This window comes from Xenopus laevis, chromosome 3L (genome assembly GCF_017654675.1).
Source record: "Xenopus laevis strain J_2021 chromosome 3L, Xenopus_laevis_v10.1, whole genome shotgun sequence".
Lineage (NCBI taxonomy): Eukaryota > Metazoa > Chordata > Amphibia > Anura > Pipidae > Xenopus > Xenopus laevis.
In genome coordinates, this window is record NC_054375.1 from 12,770,947 (window position 1) to 12,783,689 (window position 12,743).

The 12,743-nt window shown below is 43.1% G+C and overlaps 2 protein-coding genes across 7 annotated transcripts in view; both read left to right on the top strand.

The window, feature by feature from the left end:
- LOC121401205 (fibrous sheath CABYR-binding protein-like) overlaps nucleotides 1-546 on the top strand; it is a 37,512-nt gene extending 36,966 nt beyond the window's left edge. Inside the window, exon 9 of the mRNA XM_041585539.1 lies at nucleotides 366-546. Within this exon, the coding sequence (XP_041441473.1) occupies nucleotides 366-416 (51 nt within the window). The 3' untranslated portion in view covers nucleotides 417-546. The remainder of the gene's footprint in view (nucleotides 1-365) is intronic.
- LOC121400994 (WD repeat-containing protein 91-like) overlaps nucleotides 1-12,743 on the top strand; it is a 1,149,255-nt gene that overhangs the window by 731,762 nt on the left and 404,750 nt on the right. The gene's annotated exons all lie outside the window — the stretch shown is intronic.

Sequence of the window (12,743 nt, forward strand, 5' to 3'; positions counted from 1 at the left end):
CTTTAGGGTGTAAAGGTGGCCATATCGTTTGGCCACATCGTCAAACAAGTGGATCTTTCCCCGATATGCCATTAACAAACATGGCTATATCGGGGGCAATCTGATTGTTCGGGCGTATGGCCGAACAATCCGATTACAATGTGCCGTGGGCTCCGCCGGACGAAAGATGTCGGCACACGCCACACACGTTCGGAAAATCGTACGAATCCTGAGATTCATAAGAGGCCCTGGCATTCCATGTGTAGAGAGACCCAAACAGTCCCCACAGGCCCAACAAATAGTGCGCTCTTAAAGCAACACTGAGCCTTTAATATCATAAAGAAACAAGTGTTTGTCTTAACATTTTCTAAATCTTTTCTTTTCAGCATTCCACCCAAAGACTCACCTGCTGCCGCCGACCCTCCACCACGGCCTAAATCCTTTCCTTCCAACCTACCTATCCCGAGAGCGTATGTCTGTGTGTGTCTGTCTGTTATGTACAGGAGGGAGAGTGGGGGTTGTGTACAGGAGGGAGAGTAGGGGGTTATGTACAGGAGGGAGAGTAGGGGGTTATTTACAGGAGGGAGAGTAGGGGGTTGTGTACAGGAGGGAGAGTGGGGGTTATGTACAGGAGAGAGATTAGGGGGTTCTGTGAAGGATGGAGATTAGGGGGTTCTGTGAAGGATGGAGAGTAGGGGGTTATGTACAGAAGGGAGATTAGGAGGTTGTGTACAGGAGGGAGAGTGGGGGGTTATGTACAGGAGGGAGAGTAGGGGGTTGTGTACAGGAGGGAGAGTGGGGTTGTGTACAGGAGGGAGAGTGGGGGTTGTGTACAGGAGGGATAGTAGGGGATTATGTACAGGAGGGAGAGTGGGGGGTTATGTACAGGAGGGAGATTAGGGGGTTGTGTATAGGAGGGAGAGTGGGGGTTATTTACAGGAGGGAGAGTAGGGGGCTGTGTATAGGAGGGAGAGTAGGGGGTTGTATACAGGAGGGAGAGTGGGGGTTATTTACAGGAGGGAGAATGGGGGTTGTGTAAAGGAGGGAGAGTAGGGGGTTGTGTATTGGAGGGAGAGTGGGGGTTGTGTACAGGAGGGAAGGAAGGGGGTTGTGTATAGGAGGGAGAGTAGGGGGTTGTGTACAGGAGGGAGAGTAGGGGGTTGTGCACAGGAGGGAGAGTAGGGGGTTGTGCATAGGAGGGAGAGTAGGGGGTTGTGTATAGGAGGGAGAGTAGGGGGTTATAAACAGAAGGGAGAGTAGGGGGTTGTGTGTAGGGGGTTATGTACAGGAGGGAGAGAAGGGGGTTGTGTACAGGAGGGAGAGTGGGGGATTATGTACAGGAGGGAGAGAAGGGGGTTGTGTATAGGCGGGAGAGTAGGGGGTTGTGTATAGGAGGGAGAGTAGGGGGTTGTGTATAGGAGGGAGAGTAGGGGGTTGTGTATAGGAGGGAGAGTGGGGGTTATGTACAGGAGGGAGAGTAGGGGGTTGTGTACAGGAGGGAGAGTAGGGGGTTATGTACAGGAGGGAGAGTAGGGGGTTGTGTATAGGAGAAGGTTGAGGGGGGGTGTATAGGTGAGGGGTGAATAGGAGGTGGGGGTGTATAGGTAGGGGGTCTAGCCATGATCCAGGGTGTAGAACCGACTGCCGTTTCTAGGAGTCAGGAAGGAATTTTTACCTTCAGTGCAGATTGGCCCCCATAGCACTCTAGGGTTTTTCTCCTTCCTCTGGATCATCCACTGTTAGGGAGGCCCAAATATAAATTGCCTATTAATTGTAATAAATCCTGTGCTCACCGCCAGGTTTCTCCATAAATATGTCTCTGTGTTTTTCTTTAATCCCTATGGTGAATATTGAGTGAGGGGCTCCTGTGCCTCGTTCTACTAAAGATGACTGAGCGGTTGTGTGAGGGTAAAACTGGGTGGTGGTGCTGATACAGGGGTTTAGTTGAAGAAGGGAATTGGTTAATATCTCTGCAGGGTTAATTGATTAATATGTACATGACGGGGCTGAAAGACATAGGGACACATACTGATCTCTAATGATTGGAGGGAACTAGAATATTGCTTTACTCCATAGGCCACAATGTAACAGCATTTCCATTCAAGTCCAAGGCCCTTTTCTTAACACTGGAATTCCATCCACTTCCCACCAGCCTATTGTCACTATACCAGACATTTAGTATATGAAGGAGCTTGATATTGGCCAATGACTAAACTGGATTTGTTTTTTGGGTACCACTTTCTCCAGGTTATGAGGCGGGGGGTTCCTGCTAAAGCGATTGAGTTAAAAACATTGGTGGCCTGGGGCCCTAAGAGTTAAAAACATTGGTGGCCTGGTGCCCTAAGAGTTAAAAACATTGGTGGCCTGGGGCCCTAAGAGTTAAAAACATTGGTGGCCTGGTGCCCTAAGAGTTAAAAACATTGGTGGCCTGGGGCCCTAAGAGTTAAAAACATTGGAGGCCTGGGGCCCTAAGAGTTAAAAACATTGGTGGCCTGGTGCCCTAAGAGTTAAAAACATTGGTGGCCTGGGGCCCTAAGAGTTAAAAACATTGGTGATCTGGGGCCCTAAGAGTTAAAAACATTGGTGGTCTGGGGCCCTAAGAATTAAAAACATTGGTGTCCTGGGGCCCTAAGAGTTAAAAACATTGGTGGCCTGGGGCCCTAAGAGTTGTAAGTGGAACTGAGATAACCTCTCGTAAGTTCATGCGAATCAACTGGTTATTCACTTGTCTATTAAAGGGGTTGTTCAGCTTTAAATTAACTGTTAGTATGATGCAGAGAGGGATATTCTAAGACAATTTGCAATTGGTTTTCATATTTTATTATTTATGGTTTTTGGGTTATTTAGCTTTTTAGTCACCAGCTCTCCAGTTTGAAATTTCAGACATCTGGTTGCTAGGGTCCAAATTACCCTAGCAACCATGCATTAATAGACCGGAATATGAATAGGAGTGGCCTGAATAGAGTTATAGAAAGACGCAATAACAATAAATGTGTAGCCTTACAGAGCATTGGTTTTAGATGGGGTCAGTGGCCCCCCATTTGAAAGCTGGAAAGAGTCTGAAAAATAAAACAAATATATTGAAAAAAAAAATATGAAGGCCAATTGAAAAGTTGCTTCGAATCGGCCATTCTATAAAATACTAAACGTTAACTTAAAGGTGAACCACCTGTTTAATATAGTGGCCCCACCCTGGGGTAGAGTCCTGCGCGGAAACAATTTTTGAAACCCGGACCTGTAACCCACACCCACATTTTTACCTACCTGACCCGCAACTGCCTGATCTGCAAACTGATCCGCCAAACACACTGACCACCATAAAGCAGGAAGTGCCGTTGCTGGAAACGGGAAGTGACATCATCATTAGTGGGCTAGGCAGAAAAAAAACTTTTTAAAAAACTTTTAAAGGAATAAAACTTGCTAAGATCCACAACTTGACCTGCAAACCCTCAGACCCCCAACCTGCATCTGAAAGTCCTTCCTACAACCTACAGGTTCGCTGCTTTTTTGGGGGGTTCCCAACACCCTGCAGGGCTCTACCCTGGGGTACTCAGACTCTTAGGACTGCCCTGCCTGGGAGCACAGGGAAAATGGCACCAATCAGCTCTCCAACACTTGGATGCTCCATTGGGGTAACAGATTAGGAAACGGTTATATTTTTTTTTTACCAATTTGAATATTCTGTCCTTTAAAAAAGATCAGGGCAGATAGACTAATCCTTTAAAAAGTTCCCTCGCCCTCCTGTTATCCCAACAAAGGGGCCTCGTAAGCCCTAATGGAGGAGCGGCTGTGATTGAGTGGCATTGCACCCCTGGCCAGGGTCGGACTGGGGGAAGAAGGTGCGGAACTGTTTTTGCCCTTCGTCAGGCAGTCACTGCAGGAAAAAGGTGCGGATCTGAGGCCCACTCGATTTTTCCCGGTGTCCTGTTGGCCCAGTCCGACACTGCCCCTGGCACTACAACATAGGCAGCCTAAGCTTAATGATACTTACAAGGGATTAGCCATGAGAATCTCCTTGCACTTATCTAACATACACATTACAGGGCCATTTTGGCAGCAGCAGTTCTAGGGGGGCACAAATTGGACAGGACATATTTGTAGCTGGTACTGCCCAAGCCCAGTGTAAGGGGTGCATGTCTGCTTAATCTGAAGTAGGATTTGGGGTGGGATAAAGGAAAGTAAAATAATACTATGGGTGTTATTGGGTAGATCCCCTCCAGTAACCCAATATTGAAACCTATTGTCCCTTGGCCAGGGGGCCATGAACCAATCCATGTTGTGCACCCAGGTGTCCCTTACGTAGGCTTGGGTTGGGTTCCATGAGCAGGGACTCCAGGGAGCAGAGCTTTCCTTGGGGAGTCGGAAAATGGGGGCAGCTGCCCTGGGTCCTGGGCATGACAAGGTCAGTGGGTAGTTCATGCCAACGGCACAATCACCTGGTTATCGACTTGTCCATTAAATGGGCTGTTCACCTTTAAAGAGGTGGTTCACCTTTCAGTTAACTTTTAGTATTTTATAGAATGGCCAATTCTACACAACTTTTCAATTGGTCTTCATTATTTACTTTTTATTGGTTTTTGTTATTATTAATACATACTTTATTTTCTAATTCTTTTTCAAATGGGGGACACTGACCTCATCTAAAAACAAATGCTCCGTAAAGCTACAAATGATCTATTATTGCTCTTTTTTTACTCCTCTTTCAATTCAGGCCTCTCCCCTATTCATATCAAAGTCTCTTATTCAAATAAGCCAATGGTTGCTAGGGTAATTTGGACCCTAGCAACCAGATTTTGGAAACTGCAAACTGAAGAGCTGCTGAATAAAAAGCTAAATAACTCAAAAATCACAAATAAAAAATGAAAATCAACTGCAAATTATCTCAGAATATCCCTCTCAACATCATACTAAACGTTAACTCAAAAGTGAACAACCCCTTTAAGTTAACTTTTAGTATGATATATTGGTTTTTACTTTTTATTATTTATGGTTTTAGAGTCATTTAGCTTTTTATTCAGCAGCTCTCCAGTTTGCAATTACCACAATCTGGTTGCTAGGATCCAAATTACCCTAGCAACCACGCATTAATTTGATTAAGAGACTGGAATATGAATAGGAGAGGCCTGGATAGAAAGAGGAGTAATAAAAAGTAGCAATAAAAATAAATTTGTAGCCTTACTGAGCATTTGTTTTTAGATGGGGTCAGTGACCCCATCTAAAAACAAGCATCAGAAAAACAAGCATCAGAAAAGGCAAATAAAAAAACTTTAAAAAGCTAAATAATGAAAACCAATTGAAAAGTTGCTTAGAATTGTTTGTTCTATAACATACTAAACGTTAACTTGAAGGTGAACCAGCACTTTAATATGAAGGCCCCACCTTACGGTAGAGTACCCGCACCCACACCCACATTTTTACCTACCTGACCCGCAACTGCCTGATCTGCAAACTGATCCGCGACACGCTGACCACCATAAAGCAGGAAGTGCCGTTGCTGGAAATGGGAAGTGACGTCATCAGAAGAGGGCTAGGCAGAAAAAAAAACATTTTTAAAGGAATAAAACTTGGTAAGATCCACAACTTGACCTGCAAACCCTCAGACCCCCAACCTGCATCTGAAAGTCCTTCCTACAACCTACAGGTTCGCTGCTTATTTGGGGGGTACAAAGGAATGATAGAGTTGCTTAAGGTTGATAACCCAGGTAGTACACGGAATCACTGTACACCAGCATTCCACACACATTTGGCCTGACTGCTGTCCAAGACACTCTCATGCAACGAAGACTACAATTCATTGAACATAACAATTTCGTAGTTGAGCTACTGGAATTTGTGTTAACCCACAATTACTTCACCTTTCACAGTAAATATTTCCACCAATTAAGGGGAACCGCAATGGGCAGTACATGCGCCCCCTCTTATGCCAACATTTCCCTGGGCTGGTGGGAGAGCAATATGGTGTTTGGAGAGGATCTGGCTGAATAGACTCAGTACTTACCACTTTGGCTGCGCTACATACACCACATAGTATTAATATGGACAAGCACAAGCCTAAAGTTCTTCCAATTTGTGGATAAACTTAATATTAATCCCATTCATTTGAAGGTAACAGCACAAATCAACAGCAACACTGTTAACTTTTGAGATATTCGAATATTTCCAGATCCTACAAATAACAATAACATAGCGACCTCTGTATATAGAAAGGAAACAGCCACCAATAGTCTGCTCCATGCACAGAGCCAACACCCCAAAAATACCATTCAAGGGATTCCAGTAGGGCAGTACCTAAGAGTAAGAAGATTGTGTAGTACAACTGACAAATTCAAAATAGCGGCCAAAAAATTATACTGGCGCTTGAAAGAACGTGGATATAGTCACAATTCACTTAAAACAGCCTATAAGAGGTCATTGGATACTGATCGAAATCTACTTCTTACGGGTAAAAACAAATGTGCACAACCAAGTAACATCAGCTCTAAAGGCATTCGACTCACTGGGGACTTTAGTAAAGAACATAAAGATATAAGACACATAGTAGGTAAACACTGGCACATTCTTCAACAGGACGCTGAGCTTAATAAAGTAGTAGGTGACAAACCACTTATAACATTTAGACGGAGCAGAAATCTCCGTGATCGCCTTACACAAAGCCACTATGTGAACCCCACAATGGGCACGTGACTTACCAACAGACTAAAAGGCTGCTACAAATGTGGTAACTGTGTAACATGCCCATTTATTTGCAAAACAACTGAATTCACCAGAAAAGTGGATAACGTACAACACCGTATAGATAAATTCATTAACTGCAAAACACAAGGCGTCATATATATGATGTGATGCCAATGTGGTATGTCATATATAGGTAAGACGACCAGAGAATTCCGACGGAGAATTATGGAACATGTTGGCGATGTTAGAAATAAAAGAAACGGGCGTGGCGTGATGTGGTGCTGAGCAGACGCGTGTAGAGTCAGCTCCCGGCTCGTATACTCTAACTACACCATTCACACAACTTCTAACATCCTGAAATGGGCAAAAGTGGCAAGAAACCACCGTCGACCACCTCAGCATCCAGTCACAGTGGTCGAAACGACATGACCAGATACCTGGACAGACGCTCCAAACACGGGGCCTTTACAGGAGGAATCCAAGATGGCTGAAGCAGCGAGACGCAGCCCAAGCCCGGCAGGATCTACGGCCTCAGGGTTCAGCTCAGCATCTCTATCAATGGACATACGCACTATTCTAGCCAATCTACCGACTAAAGCCGACCTTAATGCAGTGGCGCAAACAATTCATGAAGCCCACAAAGCAGATTTAGCGGAAATTAGAGCTGACTTACAGGCTATGGGAGATGCACAATCACAACTCGACTCTAGGATGGAAACGGCCGAATCCAAATGCAACGTTCTCATCGATCGAGTTAACAATCACCATCGCTTTGTCTATTCGCAGCACAAACATATGGAAGACCTCGATAACAGAGGCAGGAGGAACAACCTCCGCATTCGGGGTATACCAGAGTCGGTTCCACAAACAGAACTTCGATCCACGGTATGTGTCATATTTAATACTATATTGGACAAAGCAACTACTGACCCTCTGGAGCTAGACAGGGTACATAGAACCCTAGAACCCCAGAGATATAGATCAGAGAGACCCAGGGATTTTCATATGCTGTGTACATAATTTTAAGTTTTTATCCAGCTTATAACGCACATCTGATTTACCCACAACTGCTCAAAGATTCTCCCCATAGAATCGACCCCAAAGAACCGGGATATTTGAAACCGCACTCTGTGTGCTGGACAAGGCACCTTAACCGAATGACCAGATATATCGGCACAAACTATTGGATTTTATACATACGAACTGTTCCTTACAGACTCAATACTATCCGACGGCCTATTTGAGTTAACAGCAAACGTGGGGTGGTCAATGGCGCAGTTGCAAGCCCCTTGGAGCATTCAGCATCGTTTATATGTTGGAGCTGACAGCCCAGCTCGTATAGTTATGGGCCCTGGAGCACTCTTTACACCTACTCTGAACAATACAGGAATAAAGATCCATCAGCACGATACACGTATAGAAAACCCACATCGTAGCTCATAAGAACAGCTGCAAAGTACCGATAGCTATTGTAGATAAATGGAACAGGAGGCGTTTGATCCTCTGTGGGGGACATACCGCACCGTAGCTAAAACAATACACCTACCAACAGCACAAGCACCGGTTTTAGAAGACTTGAAGACGGATGTAGCTTTAATGGACTTTCTCCATATAACCTCTACAGTTCTCCTTTTACCATTTATAAGTATACCTTTTGTATTCTTGTTTACTTCCTTTAAGGCAGGGTTTTTTTTTAGTTGAGTTTCATCAGGGTGCTTATCCTGAATATAAGTTTGAAAAATGCAGAATTATACAGGGACAAGGGCCCAAAAGCATTCAGTACAATTGCTATTAAAGAAACCTTGTAGTTGCAGAGAGGAGGCTGGCGGGGTATCCTATAGATTTCTTAGACTGGTACCTGGGAAGTAGATACAAATAAATAAAAGCCTACACCTACTGTATTTCTACTACCTCGTAATACCTAATAATAACCACTACCCCCTGCCTCCATTCACTGTATAAACCCAGTTATCTATATCTTTCCTACCTTTATGAAGAACCCCATTTCCTCATCCTTTAATTGAAAGGCAAGTGGTCAATAATAACTTGAGTTCTACTTCCATTAATTATACTCACTCTGTTTTATAGTTATTTTGTTACTAGTTATTTTTACTTTAAGGATGGACGCACTCAATTCTTATTTGGTGTTTCACTATAAAAAATCAAGCACAAGCCGGGACAGACCTCTTTTTGGTCCCACCACCTACAACCCCCTTTAGTGGGCAGCCAGGAAGTTAAGACCGTATGATCTTACACGTACGGGAACTGGCTGTTTTTCTTTCATACCACTTTGTAATATCTCTTACAATATGAAAAGTATTTATGTTCTGACTTTCTTTTCACTTTCTCCTTCTAGCCAACTACTCACGCCAATTATTCCATCCACATATGGAGCACGAGTTGGAGGTACCAGACCTCATCCACCCCTATTTCCTGATGGCTAAGGTAAAACATATGTACCCTCAATGTGAAAGGTCTAAACACCCCTTACAAACGCCACAGACTTAGCCAGGATATGAAACGCTTACATGTTCACATTACATGTTCCAGGAAACGCATTTTAAAAGGGGACAAGTACCAAAATGACGGTTCAAAGGGTTTCTCCACGTTACACACAAGTAAACTCTACCCCACTAAAAAAAGGGGTACATCGATTTTGGTTTCGGATACCCTGGGATTCTCCCCACTTGATGTGCGAGCGGACCCCCTTGTGTTATTAAAAGGTCATATCAACAATCTCAAATACACTATAGCCTCAGTATATCTCCCTCCTACAGAACAACTACCAGCATTAAAAGACTTCATCTCAGTACTAAATGAGTTTGGGGAAGGCACCTTGGTAATAGGAGGCGACTTTAATATCGCACTTGAACCCAAGCTTGATTCCTCAACAGGTCTATCGAGCCTTTTTCGCAAAACCCTGACTACAGCTAAAACTTTACTTACAGACACAGCCCTGATTGACTCTTGGAGATTATTGAATCCATCCGAGAAAGATTACACATACTTCTCACACCCGCATAATGTCTATAGCAGGTTAGATTACATATTCATCACACACAAAGACATTGCTCTGATAGAAAAAGCTATAATCAATATTATATCGTGATCAGATCATGCACCAGTACTGTGTACTCTTAATCTCCCTCAAACTCCTGAAAGAGCTTCGATGTGACTCCCTTATTAAAGACCCAAATCTAAAACAAGAAGTGGTTAAAGTATTACGTGTCTATTTCTAAAATAATACAACTGAAGATATGGACCCCTGGATAATCTGGCAAGTGCATAAAATCGTTATTGGGGGTGAACTCATCAAACTAGGTGCTAAAAGAAAAGCAGAAAAAACTCAAGCATTACCAAGATACACAACGTACAAGCCCAACACAAAAAGTCTAGTACTCATACAATACTTACTGAATTAACGAACGACAGAACACAGTTACCAAGCTTTCTGGACGGCAAATTACGCAATTTCAGGACAAAATACGTTCATATTTAACAGAGGCTGGCTTGGGCAAAGTAACACAAGAACAGTCACAAGAATTAGATGCCCCTTTGTCCAAAGCGGAATTCTTGCTGGCCATTAAAGAGGCTAAAATGGGAAAGGCTCCGGGTCCTGATGGTTTCACCATTGCCTACTATCAGGAATTTGGAGATCTCTTGACCCCTCACCTTACAGCAGCAGCCAACTCTATAAACTCAGAGAAACCAATCCCCAAAGAAGCCCTCGAAGCTCATATTTCACTTATACATAAAAAATGTAAGGACCCACAAGATCCAGGGGGTTACAGACCTATTTCTCTACTGAATGTAGATCTTAAATTATATTCTAAAGTTGTAGCGCAAAGGATCCGGGGTCTCCTCCAAACTCTTATTAATCCAGAACAAGCTGGTTTTATACCTGGTCGTGAAACAAGATATAATACCAACAGGTTGTTTGCCCTTATGCACCATTCTCAAAAACAAAAGATACCGCTGATGCTTTTATCAACGGACGCCGAGAAGGCTTTCTACAGGGTCAATTGGAATTTTCTTATAGAATCACTCAAAGCAACAGGAATAGGTCCCAAAATGCTCATTTGAATCTCAACACTATACACGGCACCCTCAGCTAGGTTGAAGGTAAACGGAACCCTGTCTAACCCTTTTCAGATCCGTAACGGTACACGCCAGGGATGTCCTCTGTCGCCCCTTCTATTTGCAATTTCGATCGAAAGCTTTCTTAATCGGATCAGGCACAATCCGGATATTAAGGGAATAGAAGCGGGAGGTAAAACACATAAAACAGCTGCACATGCGAACGATCTATTGTTTTTCCTCAGCCACCCACAGGTCTCTTTACCTAACCTACTGGCAGAATTCAATCAATGCAACCGGCTTAGTAATTTTAAGATCAATTTGTCCAAACCGTAAAGTCGAATTATGAAGACCTATATGACAAAGTACGGCATGATTTAAAGCAATGGGAAAAACCCTCATTTTCATGGTTTGGAAGAATAAACATAGCCAAAATCTTAAAAGATTTTTATACTTGTTCCAAACTATCCCATATCCTCCACCTAAACAAATTCTTCCAAATCTTTGGAGGCTGATAGTACAATACATTTGGAACCGTAAAAATCCCAGAATAGCGACCTCGAAGCTAATAGCAATGAAATCAAATGCAGGCATAGGTCTCCCAGACTGGGATTCCTGTCTCAAAGCGGCACAGATTAATCGCTGCGTAGACTGGGCATTTTACGGACCCCACAATCTATGGGTTTGCATTGAACAGGAATCAACGCAAACGCCTTTATGGGCACTTCAGTGGCTATCACCCAAAGACAGACTTCTCCTAGACAAAACAGACACAAAGTTGATGTATACCCTGCACACATGGGATAACCTAACTAAATCCGGAAAGTGGGTGGGCACACCATCACGATTTACTCCAATTTTTGGCAACAACTCACTCCCACCTGGATTACATCTACGACCTTTCCACCACTGGCCACTAAAGTTGTACCAGGGGGTTTACTCCTTCCTTTCAATCAATTATAAATAGGCTGTAGCTCACCCTTAGTATATGTAGGTGGATTCTCCTGCAAGGTGTCCTGTGTCCACACCCAAATTAATACAGTCAGTATTATAATAGAAAGCAGGACAAATCCAATGCAGTAGCTATGACTGCAAAGTGCTTTTATTGGGGAAAAGTGCTCCACAACATGTTTATCCTTCCTTTCAGGCTCAACTGTCTCCACATGGGACCTTTTATTTCCCAATATGAAACCCATTCCTTTGCGATAATTTCCGATTCAATCAAATTAAACATTTTATCATTATACAGCACTTACAATCCACCACTAAACCCCCCCCCACTGCGATAGAACTACTATGGACATCAAAAGACCCTCCACGTAGAACGATTTCTCATATATATAAAAGCATATTGAATACTAAAACTTCACCAAATCATATCTTCAAACTTAAGTGGGAAGAAGAATTAGGTCTTACAGTAGAGGAAGAAGAATGGCAGAAAATGGTTACACTAATACACTCAACTTCATGATGTTGTAAAATACAAGAACTGAATTACAAAATATTAAGTAAATGGTACAGGACACCGGTAAAATTAGCCAAAATTTATAACACATTATCTCCACATGTTGGAGATGTAACACGGCACAAGGTACCTTATCGCTTATCTTCTGGGGATGCCCGATACTATCTGATTTTTGGATTCAAGTTAGAGAAATTATTAAAGTGGTTACAGAGGTGGAGATACCTAATTCACCCCTACACCTACTCCTGCACCAGACTTCTAAACCGATACAAGTGTATCGGAAGTCATTAGTACCAATTATGTTAGATATGGCAAAGGCGTTAATACCTCAAAAATGGAAACAAACTACAGCTCCTTTAATCACTGATTGGCTAAACAAAATTTCTGAAATCGAGCGATTTGAAAGTTATAAAACATCAACCACACAAGACACACAACGATAATCTCAAAAGTGGATTAATTGGCTCAATTTTAAAGAAACAGATGAATACAAAGAGCTTATACGAGCATAACCCTGACAAGTTTAGGTATTTAAGCCCCCCTCATA